This window comes from Gouania willdenowi, chromosome 4 (genome assembly GCF_900634775.1).
Source record: "Gouania willdenowi chromosome 4, fGouWil2.1, whole genome shotgun sequence".
Taxonomy (NCBI): Eukaryota; Metazoa; Chordata; class Actinopteri; order Blenniiformes; family Gobiesocidae; genus Gouania; species Gouania willdenowi.
In genome coordinates, this window is record NC_041047.1 from 39,461,003 (window position 1) to 39,483,201 (window position 22,199).

At 40.7% G+C, this 22,199-nt stretch overlaps 1 protein-coding gene across 1 annotated transcript; it reads right to left on the reverse strand.

Annotated features, from left to right (window-relative positions):
- Nucleotides 1–455: 455 nt before the first annotated feature.
- Nucleotides 456–19,242, reverse strand: amotl2a (angiomotin like 2a). Its single transcript, XM_028445133.1, has 11 exons — nucleotides 18,996–19,242; nucleotides 16,785–17,465; nucleotides 15,000–15,132; nucleotides 12,526–12,670; nucleotides 12,362–12,454; nucleotides 8,525–8,820; nucleotides 7,565–7,755; nucleotides 7,373–7,474; nucleotides 6,327–6,475; nucleotides 4,935–5,102; nucleotides 456–2,137 (listed from the first exon to the last, which is right to left on the reverse strand). Exons 2-11 carry the CDS (start codon nucleotides 17,441–17,443, stop codon nucleotides 2,052–2,054), a joined length of 2,022 nt encoding a protein of 673 aa, XP_028300934.1. The 5' UTR covers nucleotides 17,444–17,465; nucleotides 18,996–19,242; the 3' UTR covers nucleotides 456–2,051.
- Nucleotides 19,243–22,199: the final 2,957 nt, after the last annotated feature.

A 22,199-nucleotide genomic window follows, 5' to 3' on the forward strand; every position in this document is an offset into this window, starting at 1 on the left:
ATCAAAGGAAACATCAAAGTGATCAGCAGATGCCTCTGACGAAGACTGGCAGTTGACAGTTGAAAGATGTCAGGAGATCAAGGTGGATTTCCTGAGGAACATTTGTCTGAATAAATGAAACCGCATTATATTATTAAAAAAAAAAGACAAAAAGAATCTTGCTGGAATTATTAAGAGGGGAACCTTTCAACAGTATTTTGTGAACTTGTAAATTTGCAGGGTAACATTCAACAAGGTTGGGGTAAATTACATTTTTTAATTACATCTTCAATTATCCATGTTCAATTACAACTTTGTCATTATGGTGACTGGCATTTTCTCTAATTACAATTAAAATTACAATTATTATTTTTTCCCATGAAAGTCAATTACAATTACATTCTCATTTACTAAATTTCAAATTCAATTAATCACAATTATTGAGCCTGAAATAAATAAATAAATAAATAGCGTTTTATTAGCATCTCTTATGATAACGGGTCAGTTTTGACCCATGTCTTAAATTAGCTGTAAAATACACAAAAAAATATCATTTATCATCCAATTTATTTTTCATCTCTTGGTTAACTTAATCCTAATCAATTACAAATATTGGTTTTGATATTCTTGGTGTGGGCGTGTGAGCCTTTCTTCGGTCATTTTACCCTTTTGATTAAAAGTTGATAAGAAACATATTTTAATAATTGTTAACTATATATGTGTAAGCTATAGAACTGTAACATGGTTCACATGGTTTGCGTTTAATTAAATTGTAATTGATAGTTTTTATAGGATTTCCATGCCAATTACTATTACAAAGTCAATTATCTGAACTCAGTTACAACAGCAACAGGTTTTTCCAATTACGATTACAATTATAATGACATCATAATTGTAAATAGTTATCAATTACGCATTTAGAAATACAATTGACCCCAACCCTGACATTCAATCCATCAACAGTGAATTCTCCTTTGGAAAACGTGGAGCTTGATTTTTCAACCTTTGAAAAAATGGAGCCAAATAGTAATTGTGGAATATTCCGGTTCCATCCATTGCCCGTTCCTTCCACGTGCGTCTACATTCAGCAAAGAGATCCTACGTGATGCAGGCAGAAATAAATAGAAGAAAATTCCACGGTCTATGGTTCCATGCAAAGACATTATGCACATGAATGATGTCGCTGAATATAACACAGGGATGGGAACAACAAGTAGCAAATGCGGGCCAATTATAGTGGAGCATTTTTACGGCCCGTACAGTAGAACCAGCTACCAGGGCTCAGAGCAAACAAGCAGCCCCAGAAAGGGAATCATGTGGAGAATGTCTGCCATTTTAACAAGGGCGGGAGGTCAGACTTTAGATAGCCTTTTTCTTTAATGGGAACATTCCTTCAGCCAGGAATGTGAGAAGATTAGCTCTGGTGTCTCATCGGAGCGGTGCAAAACGTTTGGGGTGAGTCGCCCCTAACATTAACCCGGGATCTGGCAAAAATTAGACCTCAACGATACACACCGACAATCCTGGCAGGCTTTTTTAAGGAGAGAAACAGACGTGCTTTGCATTCAGAGGAAGTTTGTAAATCCTCTGCTGAGCTGTGAGCATGTCCTCCATGTATTTTAAAAAAGAGCAGCAACTGTTCAGTTAAATAGAATTATCTTCAAACAGAGGGGATTCCTAATTTAAGTTATTATAAATAGTATATGACCTTAAGGGGACATGAGAGTATAGATGCTACTGGAAAGTCCCAGACACCACACACACACACACACACACACATCACACACACGCACACACACAGCTAATCTACCTCACTTTTGTATAACTTAACAAATAACAAACAGCGCGAGAAAAAAGACGAGGAAGTCTCATCCATCACATCGTAGTATGAGCAGCTTTTACAAATATAAATACACATGCACAACATCCGTAGGCACAATCAGGGGCTGGGTGGGGGGCATGGGGGTGGTGGGGGTGGGGCGGCAGAAGGTTGTCCAGGTACCTCCAACGCTTCCCTCATCGTGGAGGAGGAAAGCTCAGCTCTCCACCACTAAATGCACTGGACTCAGTCACTAGATGAGGATTTCTACCACCTCGGCCTCGCACTCGTTCACGCTCTGGACCGTGTGGGGGCGGGACCTCGGCTCATCTGGGATGTCTACGAGTTGGGAAACAAAACGAGTGGATTAGAAAAGGTTAAATACTACAAAGAGCAGAAAAAGGTGATCCATCACCCCTGCTCACACTTATCCTTAGGTTACAATCATTTAGTTAGTCACAAATGATTTCTAGAAACTCTTGAAGCTGATGGAGACGATAGATTTTTTGTAAACCTTGTGGTTTAATACATCAAAGATCATTTACTAGAAAAAAGATATAAAAGGTTAAAATTGTCACTCATCCCCATCGTAAACAGTTTCTCATTGACATTTTTGGAAATGTTTCACGCATTGCATTGTGGGATGTGGAGTCCTGTAGACGGATGAAGTGTTTTAACTTCATTATTACTGTGATTTATTGTGTTGGCCTCAAAAACTCCGTAATGGAGAAATGAACACGGTGTTCTGGTGTTTTCACTGAAAGTTGCTTCAAATCAATGATGGATGATTAGTTTGGAGTTTACACAAAAAGATCCGAATCCAAACAAAAATGAATGTCCATTCAATTGTGGTGATGTCATAATGAACACTGGGACAAACTAGAAGAAAAATGAAGTCAAACAAATCACTGTCAACCTTGTCTGTAGCAGAAACACAAGAAATCATGGTAAGAATGAAGTAAAAACACTTCTATAGTTGTGGTGGTTAGACCAGCTTTAGGGTTGCTGGTCAGATGCAGAAACAAGGTTTTTTGTCAAAGGGTTTGGGAGGAACAGACCGTTCTCAGAGGTTAACATGCGTGCCTCAGTGAATCTGCTGCTGTTCAGTGCTCTGTGTTATGTATGTCGCTGATAGCGGTAGTCGTAACGTAGCCTCTTCAGGCAGAGGCCTCGGTGTGTGCTATCATTGTACGATGGTATCTGGCCTGCTTAGGCCAGTCTGAATAGGAGAGAGTTCTGTAATTACATATAATCAATGCATCCAGCAGTGGTTCTCAACCTTTTCACCCCACGACCCCTAAAATAAAGGTCCCAGAGAGCGGGGACCCCCACTGTAGCTGAAGGTGGTTGAACACAGACATGAACATTGAAGAACAGTCATGTGGAGACAGGACCATCTATAAGGGGGAATAAAGGGGAGACATTTTTGGGGTCCATCCATAAAGTCAGTAAAATGATGATCCATTGTTCTATGAATCTGTGATAATTACATTTATTTATTCATCTGAATAATATCCACTGTTATCCAGGAACGTTTGTTATTATTATTATTATAGTCATCTTAAAGATGGAAATCCTTGTTTTAAAGCAGAACTAAGTAACTTGTGCTTAGCGCTCCCCCTAAGGGTCCCCCCTGGTTATGTCTCTGTCGTAAACATTCCACACCCCCCGCCGCCTGCCCCACTACATGCGCACCTTTGCTCTCCCAAGACAGTAGCAACCGATCACTGAAAAATCCTAACACAACAAATATGTGCTTTCACACATATAGTCCCATGTGACCATGTGAACAGTATGAGGAAGAGAAACAAGTGAATGAATAAATGAATGATGTGGGAGTAATACAGAAGGGAGCGTGGAAATGTGTGTGATTCAATGATTCATTGGTCATATATATGTTGTTACACATACATTGAAATTTGTCCTCTGCATTTTAACCCATCCCTGGGGAGCAGTCAGCGCCTGGGGGGCAGTTCAGGGTTAAGGGACTCGCATCCCACAGTGACGGCCCACGTGAGGTTTGAACCCGCAACCCTCTGCTTACAAGCCCAGTGTCCTTAACCACTAGGCCACATGTGAGCGCTGGGTTGCAAGTGTGTATACAACCATGTGCAGCCACAGCGCTGGTCATAATCTAGCATTAGTTTGTATTGGGCTGCAGTAAAGCAGTACGTCTTACCATTGGGTCAGAAACAGGAAAGCTGCAAGTGCAATTTTCTGGCCAGAGACAGCAAGGGAGATGAAAGACCCCCAATCACCCCATAAAAACTTGTATTACCCTCACAGGGACTATGAGAAGGATTTATTAAGGTGAAAAAGTTACTTAGTTCTGCTTTAATCAGATATAAAATGGGTTAAAAGTGACCAAAAAGTGGTGGAAAATGGGATTTAAAAAATTACAGCAGTTGCAAATTAGAGTGGGCAAAACAGACAGAAAAAGTGGTAAAAAAAAGTGTCAATTCTGGAACATTTAGTTTAAACTGGCAAACAATAGGCATGACAAATTGTGAATGTGGTTAAATATGGTGAAAAGAGGTTAAAAGTGACAATAATCAACATATGCATTATTTGGTGGAAAAGTGGTGGAAAGGGTTTATAAGTGCCAAAAATGTCTTGAAAATGGGAAAAAAAAAATGCAGAAAAGGAACCAAAATTTCATGGAGAAGTGTCAGAAATGTATTAAAAGGAGCAAATATGGCAAGAAAAAGTGATGTAAATAGATTAAAATAAGGCAAGTTTGGTGTAGTTGTAATTAATGGGTAAAAATAAGCAAAAATTGACTCAAAATGTTTCTCCCAGTGTCTCGGGACTCCAAATGGGGTCGTGACCCCAAGGTTGAGAACCCCTGATATACAGGACTCCATATCCCACAATGCAATGCACCAAACTTTTCAGACATGTCAATCAGAGAGCGTTTACAATGGAGATCAAAACAAACGTTTAAATGACAATTTGAACCTTTTATATCTTTGTTGTTGAGTAAAGGATTTATTGATCTATGAGGCCTACACTATGTATCTGATTAAAAGAATGTATGGATCATTCTAGCCTGATACGTTGCCGTAGCTCAGTGTTTCACTAAGTCCACACTTTGGTAGGAGAACATCACAGTAGCTCATGGTTTTGTCAAACCCACCACAGTTCTCAGCAGGAGTCTCCTCAGACGTGTGGACCTGGCTCTGTGGGGCCGGGGGCGGGGCCTCCTCTGAGGTGTCGTCACTCTGGGTGCTGCAGTCCCTGCGTGAGGGCTTTGGGCGTGGCCCCGCAGCACCTGTCACTGTCAGGTCATCTGATAGGCTCTTTCCTACACATAGACAAAAAGAAAGAGAGCGCTTAATTACCCGCTTACGTCCACATTTACACAGCGCTGAACATCGGCCCCCGCTGAGCTCTTCCCATGACTATTCCGGACGGTTCTATTCTGGAGCGTGAGATGATATGCATTCTGGTTTAAAAACAAGTTGTCTATTTAAGTGGCGGCTCCATCCTTTTTTTTTTAGAATCCATGCATTCTGTCTGGCGACACCGAGCGGTCTAGCAGCTGTCAGTCCACCACATGTGACACACGGCTTCATCAGAGGGACCAGGCCAGGGTTGGGGTCAATTACAATTACATCTTCAATTACAACTCAATTATGATTACGCTGAACCCTCGGAACATTTTTGTGACCAAACGTGACATTTTGGGTTTTTATTTGTTTTCCTCTCAGAATTGTGGTCATTTTTAAGGCTCGTTGTGTGACATTTTGTTACTATTGTTTTTTAATTTTTAGTCCTGTGTATTGGAAGTGTTTAGAAAAGGAGATATTTTATCCATCATACTGACACTTTGTAACCTTGTGACCAAATTTGCCCCATTGACTCCTATTGTAACCACATATTTTTCATGACATTTCATAGATCAATAATAGATCAAAGCCTCTACCTTCAAAATAAAGGGAAAATATGTTTCAGGTGTAATGATCCCCTACCAACCAGAGACCATTGCATAAAGTTATTGGGAATTTTTTCTTTAAAACTGTTCTTGTGCCAAAAATAATAATGCATTCAAATGAATTCTGCTATAAATTAATGACACGGTCGAGGCTGTAATATTTGACTTTGGTCCTCATTTTTGGAAATACTGCACATTTAGTGTTTTTCCTGTTGAAAAAATTTGAAGTTCTCTTGATAAAAAGTCTATACAAACATAAAGTGAGTTTGAAAATTATAACACATTTTATATCTATGGATAGGTCTGAAGTAGTTTAAAATCTGATGCGGTAGAAGTATAAAATACAATTCATGGAGTACATTTTTATTTCAATTTTAAGAGATGGGCCGTTTGTGTACACAAGGTGTCCGAGTGTATGTAAATGTGCACAAGGGATACAATTACAATTACAATGATTATTTTCCCCCTGAAAGTCAATTACAACTAGAATATTTTCATTTCTTGAAGAAAATGCAAGTGAGGATGCAGGTGCTGGCCCGCATCGCACTGCATTAGCTTAGCATTAGCATTAAACGTTAGCATTGACGGACTCACCTTTACTCTCGGTGGTGCTGGTGTTCACGGTGTGGATGGAGGGAACGGACCGGGCTGGGCGGAGCTTGTTCTGCTCCCACTTTGATCTCTGCTGGAGGACTTTGATCACTGCGTCCTTCTCCAGGAGCTGAGCGTGAAGCGCACGCATCCTAAAGACGAAGGGACAACAAGACATGAGACGAGACCTCCAAACAGGAAGTGTGAGACCTCCAAACAGGAAGTGTGAGACCTCCGAACAGGAAGTGTGAGCAGCAGCCAGGGTTGGGGTCAATTAGAATAGTTTTGTTGATCCCACAGTGGAGAAATGTACATTACAGCTCAGATAAAAGACAACAGAAAGTAACACCTGAAAAATAGTGCAATGAAGGAGATAAAACAAACATTACAATTATAGAGGCTGTATAAAAATAGAAAGTATAATAGAAAAAGTATAAAGAATAAAGATATTTATATATTTACAGACATGCATTTTTCAATTACTATTCTGTCTTCAATTTTCCATGTTCAATTACAACTATGGTGACTATATTTTTTCAATTACAATTTTCCCCTGAAAATCAATTACAAATACATTTTTAATTACAAAATTTTAAATTAAATTACTCTGTAATGTAATGAATAACCCCACACATCTTGTGTTAGCTTTCTGTTAGCATCAGTTTGACCCTGACTTAAATGAACTGTAAAATGTAATAAAAAAATATTATCTATCATCTAATTTGTTTTTCATCTCTTGGTTTAGTTGTTAGGCTTTCTAATCAATGAAAATATTGGTATTAATATTTTTGTTGTGGGTGTCTGTCAGTATACCCATTTCAACTTTTTTATTAAATGGTAAAATTAGAAGTGACAGGTGAACATGATATGATTTTAATAATTGTTAACTACGTATGTGTAAGCCATAGAACTATAACACGAGTCCCTAGTTTTGCATTTAATAAAATTGTAATGAACAATAATCTGAAGTCAAATACATTGAAATGAATATAAAATTGATCCCAACCCTGGCAGTAGCCAATGGGAGGAGAGGATGGAGTGGGCGGTACCTGTTCTCCATCTCCTGGTGCCTGTGACCAGACAAAGGCAGGTCCTCATTGAAGCTGTGGTTTGGTGAATGTCTCGGTGAATGGTTGATGATGGTCGTATCCCTGAGAAATGAACAAATACTCGTTAAAATACGCCGTTAGCAGACAGTGGCTACGCTAACCACCTATGAATGGTTCCCAGGAGTACCTTACCTTTGGGCTGCGGCCGTGGCAGCAGCGTCCATTGCAAACTGCCTCATGGTGCTCTCCTCCAGGTACTTCTGCTCCCACTTAGTGATGTCAGCCTCCAGGGCCAGAACACGCTCCTCTCGCTCCCTCAGCTGCTGCTGTAGCGTGGACCAGCTCGGCTCTGAGGCTGGGGAGTCCCGCGTCTGGTTGTGTGACTGGGATTAAAACAAGGATGGTTAGCTACAGGAATAACAACAGTTAGAAGATGTTTGAATGGGAATTATTGTGGCAAACATAAAACACAGTTTGTTTTAGGGCGTGACCTTAAAGAAGCTCCTCCTCCAATGGAGAAACAGTGAACGATTCCCAAAGTTTATCATTTTCAAGACCTTTACAGCGGAAGTTGTCAACCTTGGGGTCAGGACCCCATTTGGGGACGCGAGACACTGGGAGAGCCCATTTTTAAACATTTTAACTTGTTTTCATCAATGTTTCTTGCCATATTTTTGCTGCTTTTAATGAATTTCTGCTACATTACTAATATTTCCACTTTCATAACCCCATTAGCATAAAGATCTGAGCATTTTGACCATAATTTTTGATGTTTTTAAACCATTTTTTAATATTTTTTCTTTCATTATATGTTTTTGTTATTATTTTATATGTTTTTAGAGTCATTTTGTGTATTATGCTTCTGCCATTTTGTAAAATTTTTTTTGTCAATTCATGTTTTTGGAGTCATTTTATGTAACTTTATATTTTGCTGTCATTTTGTTGTTGATATTTTGTAGATGTGTTGTTTTGTGTGTCATTTTGTGTATCTTTGAAATCTTTTTGTGCGCTTTTGTTGTTATTTTTTGACATTTTGTGCATTTTTCTGTTGTTTTGTGTGTTTTTGGAGTTATTTCCTGTCATCTGTAATCTTCTGCCAGTTGTCCATGTCTTCCATAAAGCAAAGCCACATCAGTGAGTGGTGTTCCTCACCTGCTGTGCCCTCAGGTTCTTTAACTCCTGTTCCAGCCTGGTGCGCAGTCGGAGCTCCAGAGCTTCCCTCTTCTCACAGGCCGCCTGCAGCTGGCCCAGGGCGCTCTGCAGCCGCTCCACTTTCTTCACGTACGCTCTCTTTCTCTGCAGCTCCTCCTCCAGCTGTCGGTTACGGGTCTGGGCTGAACCCAGAGCTTGCTCCAGCAGTTCCCGTCTCCGCCGGCTTTCCTCCCCAGACACGCGCAGATGCTGGATCTGCTTCTCCAGTCGATCGCGCTCACGCTGCTGCTCCTCATCTGAGACACAGGAGATTTAAACGTTAGACCAAATGTGTAAAAATCAAGGCCCAGGGGGCAAATCCAGCCCTTTAGACCATTGGTTCTCAACCTTTTCAGCCCCGACCCCCAAAATAAAGGTTCCAGAAAGCAGGGATATTAGGGATGTGATAACCACATTTATTTATTTATCTGAATAATATCCACTGTTATCCAGGAACGTTTATTATTATTATAGTCATCTTAAAGATAAAATCCTTGTTTTAATCAGAAATAAAATGGGTTCAAAGTGACCAAAAATGGTGGAAAAGGTGGTGAAATGGGATTTTAAAAACCGTAGAAATCAGTTAAAATTTGCAAATTAGAGTGGCCAAAAATAGACAGAAAAAGTGGTAAAAAGGGTTCAAATTGTCAATATTGGAATAAATAGTTTAAACTGGCAAATAATGGGCAGGACAAAGGTTAAATTGGCAAAAATAAGCATGAAATATGGTGAAAAGAGGTTAAAAGTGACAACAATAGGTCAAGATATGTGAGACTAGGTGGAAATGGTTTATAAGTGCTGAAAATGTCTTGAAAGTGGAAAAAATGTGCAGAAATGCATTTAAATTTGATGAAGAAGTGTCAGAAATGGGAGTAATGTAGCAAAAATGAATTAAAAGGAGCAAAATATGGCAAAAAAGTGGTGAAAATAGGTTAAAATGGGGTAGGTTTGGTGTAGTTGAGGAAAAAATCTAAAAATAAGCAAAGAAATTGGCTCAAATTGTTAAAAAAAATCTTAGTTTCTCAAAGGTATCTGGCAAAGAACACCAAATTCGGAGAAAGTAAAAAAAAAAAAAAAAAAACAGAAAAACAAAATGATTGTGTAAATTACCAAATCATTCAGTTGTAGATATCTCAGCCCTTCTAAATACACTATTTTAATGAAACTCTACAATATTTGGAGAATCACAATTTTCCCACACTTTTATCACATGACTGCACTCGTTTACAGTAAATCTCAAATTGTTCAAAGGACTCAATTTTCCTGAAATTACTTCTCATAATTTCCCAAAATTAAATACAAATTTGTCACAAAAATGACATTTAAATGACATTTAAAAGAGAAAACCCTGTATCATTTATACGTGGAAGTGTAAACGAGGGGAAATTATTGTTGAAATTGCTTGTTTTCCAACCTAAAATCTACGGCCCACTTAAGATCCATCCATCCATCTTCTCCCGCTTAGCCGTTTCCGGGTCGCGGGGGCAGCATCCTCAGTAGGGAGGCCCAGACTTCCCTCTCCCCGGCCACTTCCTCCAGCTCTTCCGGGGGGACCCCGAGACGTTCCCAGGCCAGCCGAGAGACATAGTCTCTCCAGCGTGTCCTGGGTCTTTCCCGGGGCCTCCTTCCGGAGGGACGTGCCCTGAACGCCTCACTAGGGAGACGTTCAGGGGGCATCCTAATTAGGTGCCCGAGCCACCTCATCTGGCTCTTCTCGATGCGGAGGAGCAGCGACTCTACTTTGAGCTCCACTTAAGATCAAAGTACTTTATATTTGTCCCCTGAACTAAAGTGAGTTTGAAAGCTCTGAGTTCGATGATGTTTGAATATCAGGAAACTATAAACAAAAAAAGGAAAAACAAACAGAATTCCATAAGAAGGACGAAGGAGGGAAAACAACATTTTTCAGGCTAATTCCCCAAATGATGTATTATAATCACAATAAATCCCATCATGATGGTTTGAAATCAAACTTTGAGCACAGTTGTGAAGGGACGGCCAGTTTTTCTTGTGTGTGCCACTTTGAAAGTGCGACTGATTACACAACACGAGTGCATGCCTGTGCAGGGAACGCAGACTTCCTCTTTATCCACTTACGTACACAAGTGTAGCTTTGTACTGGGAAAGGCTCTGGAATGCTTCTAAAGAAGTGAGGCAAACAAGCAGCTCAAAATATGTTTCAATCAAACAAAACAAAAAAAGGACAAACACATTGTTGAGTTGTGTGTTTGAACCTCAGGTTTTGTTACATCGAAGGGAAAAAACAAAAGTCACGGGTGAAAACAACAGCTTCATTAAGAACTGGGAACATTTGTTTAATTATCATGAAGTGGCAAAAAAAAGAGTAGAAAGAGCCTCTGGGGGGTCAGAATGCCCCGAAGTCCCAGACGCATTAGTTCCTCTTAAGGAGGAGAACAAATGCTAAAGTGGGCAGAAAAAAAAGATGGGGGGAATGGGGGGGGGGCATTCCTAATAGCAGAACGGCCTGAAATACCTAAAAAAATATTCCTGGAATCCAGGCCACATTTACTGCAGCAGTGAAAAGCGTCTGGTGTCAAAGAGCCGAGTGTTCTCCATCACAGACTGAGTCAGAAAAAGGAAACCAAACTATTTTATTTCTGTTGACTGTTGTTGTTTTGCGTTATTATTTTGTAGTTGTGCTGTCTTTTTTGTGTTTTATGAGTCCTTTTATGTATTTGTGAAATCTTTTTCAGCGCTTTTGTTGTTATATTTCACTATCTTTTGACATTTTGTGCATTTTTCTGTTATTTTGTAGATGTGCTGCCGTTTTGTGTGTTTTAGTTTAGTCATTTTATGTATTTTTAACATCTTTTTGTGTGCTTTTGTTGTTATTTTTTTAGCATTTTTTGACATTTTAAATTTTCTTTTTTGTTATTTTGTGTAGTTATTTTGTGTGTCTTTAGAGCAATTTCGTATAAGCGTCGTTGTTTCTTGTGTTTTATGAGTCATTTTGTGCGTCTTTGAAATCTTTTTGTGAGCTTTAGTTTTTTTTTTTTTTACATTTTGTGCATTTTTCTGTTATTCTGTGTGTTCCTGTAGTTATTCTGTGTCTTTGGAGTTATTTCGTGGATGCACTGTCATTTTGTTTATTTTATGAGTCATTTTGTGTGTCTTTGAAATCTTTTTGTGTGCTTTTATTGTTCTTTTTTTTACACTTTCTGCATTTTTCTATTGTATTGTGTGTATGTGTAGTTGTTTTGTGTGTCTTTGCACCAATTTTGTACAGGTGTTGTTGTTTTTGTGTTTTGAGTCATTTTGTGTATTTTTGAAATCTTTTTGTGTGCTTTTATTGTTGTCGGGAAATTTTGCCAAATAATTTGAGGATTGATCAGGATTTTGGAAAAAACTAGGTTTTGTTCCAATAATTCAAGAATACAATGTGTTATACAAGCACGGGAAAACTTCCAACTCCTGCAAATATTGTTGAGTTTCATTGAATTTGTGACAAATTCAATGAAACTCCATGTGAATAATTGTAAAGTTCTACTTCCAAATAAATCTGTTAAAATGTTATGGTTTTTTGTAAGTGTATTATTTTGCATGGATGCCAATATTAATGTTTTGATATGATACAGTGATGTAAAATGACTCCCAATTTCTGGTTAATTTCAATAAATAATTCCCGTGGACTAAATGATTTGGTCATTTACACAATGATTCATGTCTTCACTTTACCCAGCGGGCCGGATTAGATGTTTAAAAGGGCTGGATTTGGCCCCTGAGCCTTGAGTTTGAAAAATGTGGTTTAAAGTGATGAATTGTAGCTGCTGCACTCACTTTGTTCAATGAGTTTAACGAAGACGTGCTGCTTGTGGTCCAAACACTCGGCGTCCTTGGCGGCTCTGTGTCTCACAGCAGTGTCGAGTTGGTCTGCAGAGAATAATGAACACGTTGAACATTACACGCAACAGTCGTTCACTGTGGCTTTGTGAAGACGTTACCTCGCAGGTCTCTGTTAAAGTCATGCAAACGCTTTATCTCAGCCTCCAGTTTGTTCCTCATTGTTTTCTCCAGATCTTCCCGCTTGGCAGAGCCTTTCATCAACGTATCATAAGCCTCTGATATCCTTTGAATCTCCAACTCCAGCTGAGGGGGAAAGATGAGAAAGTTCACTCTGAGGGAAGGTGTCGCCACCTCTTCCTGTCATGCAGATGCTTAATTAGGCTGATAATGAGTCCGCTGAATAACAAAGTGCCTTTGAGCATGCATTAAAGCACTGTGCTGATCAGCTGTCTCCAGTGTTCACAGACATTTTTAACACCTCACTGGAGACATGCACCGTACCAGCCTGTTTTAAGGCCTCCACCATCGTTCCTGTCCCTAAAAAGCTGAGGATCACAGGACTTAATGACTACAGACCCATCGCTCTGACATCTGTGGTCATGAAGTCCTTTGAACGCCTCATGCTCTCCCACATCAAGGACATCACCGACCCCCACCTGGACCCCCTGCAGTTTGCCTATAGATCCAACAGGTCTGTAGACGATGCTGTAAACCTGGCTCTCCACTTCATCCTCCAGCACCTGGACTCCCCAGGCTCCTACGCCAGGATCCTGTTTGTGGACTTCAGCTCTGCTTTCAACACTATAATCCCAGCTCTCCTTCAGGACAAGCTTTCCCAGCTGAACGTGCCAGACTCCACCTGCAAGTGGATCACAGACTTCCTGTCTGACAGGAAGCAGCACGTGAAACTGGGAAAAACCATCTCTGCTCCAGGACCATCAGCACTGGATCTCCTCAGGGCTGTGTTCTTTCTCCTCTGCTCTTCTCCCTGTACACCAACAGCTGCACCTCCTCTCACCAGTCGGTCAAACTCCTGAAGTTTGCAGACGACACGACCATCATCGGTCTCATCGCTGATGGAGATGAGTCTGACTACAGGTGGGAGACAGACCGGCTGGTGTCCTGGTGCAGCCAGAACAACCTGGAGCTCAACGCTTTAAAGACAGTGGAGATGATAGCAGACTTCAGGAAGAACCCAGCCCCCCTCACCCCCCTCACCCTGGGAGACTCTACAGTGAGCTCTGTGGAGTACTTCTGCTTCCTGGGGACCATCATCACTCAGGACCTCAAGTGGGAGCTGAACATCAGCTCCCTTATCAAAAAAGCTCAGCAGAGGATGTACTTCCTGCGGCAGCTGAAGAAGTTCAGTCTGCCAACAAAGATGATGGTGAACTTCTACAGCTCCATCATCCAGTCCATCCTCTGCTCCTCCATCACCATCTGGTACGCTGCAGCTACAGCCAAGGACAAGGCCAGACTGCAGCGTATCATCCACTCTGCAGAGAAGGTCATCGGCTGCAATCTGCCCTCCCTCCAGGACCTGTACACCTCCAGGATTTTGAGGCGTGCAGGAAAGATTGTGGCCGACCCCTCCCACCCCGGTCATAAACTGTTTCAATCTCTCCCTTCTGGAAGGAGGTTTCGGTCCATCAGGACCAGAACCTCCAGACACAAAAACAGCTTCTTTCCCTCTGCCACCATCCACATGAACACACACCAAGTCACCCACTGAACCCCCCCCCCCCCACCCGATCACCACCTCCATGATGACATTATCTGCTGCACTGTATATATATATATATATATATATATATATATATATATATATTGTATATATCCTTTATTCTCTATCTATCCTTTATTTATCCCTCATCCTTTATATTTATCATTATTATTATTATTATTATTGTGGCTGGGTTCTTTGTTTTTTTTCTTATTTATTTATCTTTTTGTTGTTTGTTTTGTGCACCAACTACCAAGACAAATTCCTTGTACTGTCCTTAAAACTGTACATGGCCATTAAAAACATTTCTGATTCTGATTCTGATTAATGCAGTGGTTCTCAACCTTTTCAGCCTCGCAACCCCCAGAATAAAGGTACCAGAGACTGGGGACCCCCACTGTACTTGATCTGAATAATATGCACTGCTATCCAGGAACTTTATTGTTATTCACAGGATAGTATATAGTCATCTATAGATGTAAATCCTTGTTTTAATCAGAAATAAAATGGGTTAAAAGTGTGCAAAACCGGACAGAAAAAGAGATTAAAAAAAGGTTCAAAAAGTCAGGATTGGAACAATTAAATTTAAACTTGCAAATAATGTGCATGACAAATGGTGAATGGGGTTAAATTGGCAAAAATAAGCATGAAAAATGATTAAAAGATGTTAAAAGTTACATTATTGGGTCAATAAATGTGTGGAGAAATGGTGTAACGGGTTTACAAGTGCTGAAAATGTCTGGAAAGTGAAAAAAAATGTGCAGAAAATTGATGGAGAAGTGTCAGAAAGGGGAGCTAAGTAACAAAAAGGCATAAAAACAACCAAAAATATGCCCCACCCCCATCCCCAGTGTATCGCGACCCCAAGGTTGAGAACCCCTGCATTAATACATGGTGCTCAGGGCTCACCTTCTGTAGTCTAGCAACCTTCTCCACGTACGCCTCCAGCTCTGTCCTCAGACGCTGGTTCTCCTGCAGCAGCATGTTGTTCACCAGGCTGTGATGAGCCTCAGCCTCAGTCTGAGGTGGAGAACACTCATACCTACAGACAGGACATCATGTGAGTCACTGTGTGTGTGTCTGTGTGTCTGTGTGCTACCTGTGATGCTGTGTCTGTGTGTGTGTGTTAACTGTGATGCTGTGTGTGTGTGGCAACTGTGATGCTGTGTGTGTTAACTGTGATGCTGTGTGTGTGTGTGTGTTAACTGTGATGCTGTGTGTGTGTGTGGTAACTGTGATGCTGTGTCTCTGTGTGTGTTAACTGTGATGCTGTGTGTGTGTGTGTGGTAACTGTGATGCTGTGTGTGTGTGTGTTAACTGTGATGCTGTGTGTGTGTGTGTGTTAACTGTGATGCTGTGTGTGTGTGTGTGTGTGTGTGTGGTAACTGATGCTGTGTGTGTGTGTGTGTGTTAACTGTGATGCTGTGTGTGTGTGTGTGTTAACTGTGATGCTGTGTGTGTGTGTGTTAACTGTGATGCTGTGTGTGTGTGTGTTAACTGTGATGCTGTGTCTGTGTTAACTGTGATGCTGTGTGTGTGTGTGTGTTAACTGTGATGCTGTGTGTGTGTGTGTGTTAACTGTGATGCTGTGTGTGTGTTACCTGTGACGCTGTGTGTGTGTGTTACCTGTGACGCTGTGTGTGTGTTAACTGTGATGCTGTGTGTGTGTGTGTGTTAACTGTGATGCTGTGTGTGTGTGTGTTAACTGTGATGCTGTGTGTGTGTTACCTGTGACGCTGTGTGTGTGTGTTAACTGTGATGCTGTGTGTGTGTTACCTGTGACGCTGTGTGTGTGTTAACTGTGATGCTGTGTGTGTGTGTTACCTGTGATGCTGTGTGTGTGTTACCTGTGACGCTGTGTGTGTGTGTGTTAACTGTGATGCTGTGTGTGTGTGTGTGTTAACTGTGATGCTGTGTGTGTGTGTGTTAACTGTGATGCTGTGTGTGTGTGTGTTAACTGTGATGCTGTGTGTGTGTTAACTGTGAGGCTGTGTGTGTGTCTGTGTTAACTGTGATGCTGTGTGTGTGTTAACTGTGATGCTGTGTGTGTGTGTGTTAACTGTGATGCTGTGTGTGTGTTACCTGTGACGCTGTGTGTGTGTGTGTTAACTGTGATGCTGTGTGTGTGTTACCTGTGACGCTGTGTGTGTGTTAACTGTGATGCTGTGTGTGTGTGTTACCTGTGATGCTGTGTGTGTGTTACCTGTGACGCTGTGTGTGTGTGTGTTAACTGTGATGCTGTGTGTGTGTGTGTGTTAACTGTGATGCTGTGTGTGTGTGTGTTAACTGTGATGCTGTGTGTGTGTGTGTGTTAACTGTGATGCTGTGTGTGTGTGTGTTAACTGTGATGCTGTGTGTGTGTTACCTGTGACGCTGTGTGTGTGTGTGTTAACTGTGATGCTGTGTGTGTGTTACCTGTGACGCTGTGTGTGTGTTAACTGTGATGCTGTGTGTGTGTGTTACCTGTGATGCTGTGTGTGTGTTACCTGTGACGCTGTGTGTGTGTGTTACCTGTGATGCTGTGTGTGTGTGTGTGTTACCTGTGACGCTCTGTGTGTGTGTGTGTGTGTGTGTGTTAACTGTGATGCTGTGTGTGTGTGTGTGTTAACTGTGATGCTGTGTGTTGTGTGTGTGTGTGTGTGTTAACTGTGATGCTGTGTGTGTTACCTGTGATGCTGTGTGTGTGTGTGTTACCTGTGATGCTGTGTGTAGGAGGCATTCAGGTGTGTGTAGTAGTGTCCGTGCTGCTGTGAGTGCGTGTGCTCAGGCTGATGGTAGGCAGGGGGCGGTGTGCGGCCCTGTGCAGGGTCAGCCATGTGGTTTCCGTGGATCAGAGGGAAGCTGTAGCTGTGTGAGGAGCTGATGGACACGGCGTTCCTCTCCAGGGAGAGCTGCATCAGTCTGTCACTGAGAGAGCGAGCGTGCTCACGTTTCACCTCCCACTGTCCCAGGCTCTCCATCACGTCCCGTTCAGCCTGCGTCCTCTGAGAGCTCAGATACTGAGAGTGGGCCTTGGCCTCCTCGTATGTGGGGAGCTCCTCCCCGTGGAGTTCGTACAGGGGACACCCCGAGTCCTCAGACGCCAGGCGGTCCCCTTGGTGCTCCTGGCCCTGGGGCTCCTGGCGCGCTGACATCTGCACGTAGTGGCCCTCGTCCTGGGTGAGGCTCTCCAGAGAGGAGCGAGGGCTGGCCGTCCCCCCTCCCACGCTGCTGGAGCTGCCCCCGCTGCCCCCCCTCAGGGCCTGCTGCTGGATGGCCAGCAGCGTGCGGGTGTCACTCAGGTTGCCGTAGCGCAGCTGCTCCTGGATCAGTCGGTGCAGAACCGTTCCACATGCGTCCTCTGCTGTTCTCATCTCAGAGTGGATCACAGTAGACCTGATGGAGAAACCAGGATCTGGATCAGAACTAGGGCTGGACGATATAGACCACAACTCATATCTCAATATTTCTCCTGAAAATGACGATATACGAAATCAATCTCGATTATTTTAATTCAAATAAAGTCTAACTAGAAAAACAATTCTGGGTTAAATTTGCTGATCTATCACATTACACTCCCACCTTAAAACAGTCAACTCTTCCTCACCCCTTCTATTGTCCCACCCTGACTCCCTCTTCCCTGTTCTCTTCCCCCTCACCGAGGTGTAACATTGCCCTGTCTTTTCAAATTCTCCTTTTATAAATGTTTCTTATCCTTCTTTACTGAGGGCTGGTGATGGTCACAATTGTGCAATAAAATACATTCGTTTATTTAATTGCAATAATAAAACATGCATTGCTGTCGCAAAAAGATTATATATCGTGTCGACCTTTGTCAGCATGTGCAGACAAGGAAGAAAAAAATAAGAATAATTTGCTGATGGAAAATGCCACACAATGCCATTATATATATATATATATATATATATATATATAAAAAACAGCTGCACAAGATGTGCCACTTTTGGCTTTTTCTTCCATAAGGGACAGCATGTGTGAGTGAGTAGTAGTGAGCAGTGAGTAGTGAGCAGTAGTGTGGCTTGAAGGTCTGGGTTTGGAGGACGCACTCAGTGAGCATCTAACTGAGCTTTTCACAGTTCTGAGAAGTTCTCCTAAATCTACACATGATTCTTTTATCTTTTTATCCTTAGAGTCCAATCTATTCCAGTTTTGATGCTCGTCGAGTCATTTTATGCATCTTTGAAATCTTTTTTGAGTGCTTTTATTTTTTGCCTTTTAAAAAACATTTTGTGCATTTTTGTCGTTCTGTGCATTCGTGTTACTTGTTTTGTGTGTTTTTGTAGTTCTTTGTAGCTGCGTTGTCATTTTGCGTGTTTTATGAGTTACTTTATGCATTCTGAAATTATTTTGTATGCTTTTGTTGTTATTTGCATTTTTGAAATTATTTTGTGCTTTTTTTTAGTGTTTTAGTTTGTTTTGCCCATTTTTTTTAACATTTTGTGCATTTGTCTGTTGTTTTGTGTGTTTTTAGAGTAATTTTGTGTGTCCTTGAAATCTCTATGTGTGCTTTTGTTGTTATTTTATGCATTTTGTACATTTTTTTAGTTGTTCTGTGTGTTTTTGGAGTTATTTTCTATCATCCGTAATCTTCTGCCAGTTAGAGTTTTGATGCTAACATTCTTCAAAGTACAACTTTTAGTGTCAAGTAGTCAAACACAAAAAAACAAATCACCTCAGACTGAACATGAGTGTCAGATTAATAATCCTGTCTGAGATCAGGATGATTAGTCTGTTCGTGGATTAGTCAGATTATTCAGTATTACACCAACAACAAAGTCTGTCTAATAACACATTATCATGGTGCTCTCATAATGTACATATAGAGTTTTAAAGCAGTATTCACTGTCCACACAACACTTTCTATTCTGATAAATAGTTTTATTAAATGCAGTGTAAAATACTCACCTCTTTGATCTGATCTCATCCCAGGTAGTGCTACTATTCCTCTGTTAACAATCCTCAGATCTGCTCCTCCATGTATCCGTGGAGCGTGTGTGTGTGAGGCGGACTGAAACAGACTGAGCTCAGAGCACTGAGCACAGCTCATAAATGACTGAGAGCCAATTGTTCACAGCGGATGGAATGAGAGGAATGTAAAGGGTCCGATTCCCCGGGGATCAAAAGCAGTGCAGGGGGCGGGCTGAGCAGGAGGAGCTTTAAACCGCCTTAAAGGCATAGGCGTAGGGCATAGAACATTTATTATAATAAAACATAAAACATATTACAACAAAAACATATATAACATAACAAAACATATTGTAACACAAAACATATTGTAACAAAAAACATATTATAACATAACATAACACAACACAACAAAACATATAACAAAAAACATACAACACAAAATAACATAATAAACAACAAAACATATTATAACATAAAAAAAACATATAATACAACACAACAACAAAACAAAAGATATTATAACACAACACAACTTTATTCTTTTCTCCATCAAAGTTCACAATGATCCGCTTCCGTAAAAACACAATGTTCCATTCAAATAATTGAAAGAGAAAATGTACAGGCAACATATAACTGAGTGTTACTTGTTTTTACTTAAATATTATGCAGAACGAGTGGCTATTAAATAAAGCTGAGTTATTAAAGAAACTCACCTACGTGTGTGTGTGTCATACACAGATGTGAATAGTGTAGCAGCAATGGGTTCAGGATGAAAGATCAGCTTTATTTTGCATTTTCACAAGGAAACTTTTTTGTATAAACTTATAAACTGATTCAGTGATGACAGCCCTGAGGAATCTGTGTGCCTGTCATTCTTTGATTATTCTGTTTTAAAACCAAATCAAAATAACAAATAAACAGTGATTAATTTGTTTTACTGACTTAAAACCAAAACAGAAATACAGCAAATCTAAAAACCAAACAAGCAGCGTTTTTCCTTTTTTAAAATTAAATCTTGTTCTGTTTGTGAGATATTTGGATATTTACGGGGAAACTAGGACGAGAGCTTCATGTTTTAATCTCACCACACAGAGAGGACACAGACAGACTTTTACTGTGCTGCGTTTAATAAAAAATGATCTTGTATCATGTTGTCCACCTCACACTGATGGCAGAGGTGTCATTTGTGTGTCGATGATGTTTCATTTAAAGGGTAATTGATGCTGGAAGTCTGAATCTGTCCGAACAGTGTTACACTCCTAATAGTATCCAATTAAACTGGTGAGTGGGCGGAGTTTTGCTCCATGACAGAAAAGGAGCAACACATGAGACACATCACTGATGAATTGAAACGTTATTAATACATAAATAAATCAAAACCAAAAAAGGATGTTATGTAAAACATTCACATAATACGTGATTAAAGGAACCAGAGGTGGTGTAATGAATCTACTGGTGCTCCTCGTTTCTTGTGATCAACTTCCGTGTGTGTTGACGCTGCTGTTAGTGGCTAGCTGTATTATCACTCAAAAAATAAATATATTTACTGTCCTCAAAAAAGCTGGAATTGTTTTTGCAAAAGTGTCAAATGGTAGAAGTTCTAACATCTACTGTTCCTCAGACCAGCCTCACAGTAGATAGTCTGTCACCTGTTTATTTGGATACTATTTAGACCGTAACACTGTTGAACGCCTACACCATAAAACAATTCACTTTAAACGTGAGCAGCTTTATACTAAAACATCCACAGACTGCATGAAAACAGGAGCAGGACCAGAAAACTGCTGAAATAAATCCTAAATAGTCCTTTTGTGTGAGGAGACCTGGTCCAGGACCTGTGGAGGGAAACCAGGTGCAGTGGACTTCAGTTCTCACACTAATTTTCACATAAATATACAAATGTCTCACAAACAGAACAAGATTTTTTTTAATTTTTTTAAACAGAAAAACGCTGCTTATTTGTTTTTTCTGTATTTCTGTTTTGGTTTTAAAATAACCACAGCATTTATTGTTATGATTTGGTTTTAAAACAGAAAAACCAAAGAACGAAGGGTACACGGATTCTGAGGAATGGCTAAGTTCATGGATTCATCGTGATTTTTTGATCAACCAGTGGTTTGCATGTGCCTGCTGAATATTTGAGCCGTGGCCCGTGCCAGATGATTGCAGAGTGTGTGGACATTGGGGCGGGGGGGCATGCTGCCCACCAGCTGTCCATGGACCAAAATCCCCCTCTCTGCCTTTAATAAGAGCTCTGTGAGATGCATTGTTCTCCCCCAAAAAGCAGACATGACGGGGGCAGCCCTGCCATCTGCCACCCCCCTCCCCCCCACCCGGAGCACGGCCGTAGCTTCATTCACTCACTCACATGTATGTGCATCAGCTGTCTTTGGGGGAGGGCTAGGGAAATGTTTTTGAATGCAGGATTCTTCCTTTTTTTTGGCATGAAAAGCATCATCCCTAATGTGGTGGTTTGAGGTTGAGGGGGTGGGGGTGGGAACAAGCCCCCTCTTGTTAAAGAGCTGCAGACAGTAGACACACTGCAGGTTACCTTATCTCAGCCATTCACAGGCAAATAGTTGGATTTGCATGGCAGTTGAATTCTCGCAGCTGCCGAGGAATTCAAACAACAGATAACAATCAACAGGTTTTGGCATGTACTGGTATAACTGGACCCTGGACGCCTCAGCGTGCACATGGTCTATACCAACAGTCTGAATACACAAAGCACAAATTAGGTCTGGTTAAGCAGACCTGCACCAAAAATTAAAAAACATCCAACAAAGTTACAACTTTTATACAACCTGATAAAAAAATGGCTATATTCTATGTTTATATATTCTCACTTTACAACATTTGTGATTATATCGGATCCATGAAGTAATGCCAATGGATAAAATCACACCTTTGTGATTATTTAAATATTATACATGAGATTTTTGTCCCCCAAATAGATGAAAAAAGTAAAAAAAAAAAGTAGCACAATATCATATTGGTAATAATGGTAATATTGGTAATAATGGTAATAACAAAACAGTTTAGGGCCAATTTTGATGACAACAATAATTTTGGTCAAATAAAGAAAAAAGTAAAAATGTCGAAAATAAAGTCGAATTTCTGAGAACAAAGTTAAAATCTAATGTCGAGAGAGAGACTAAAGTCTAAAATCTATGGAAGCTGACGAGGGCCAATTCACCATGA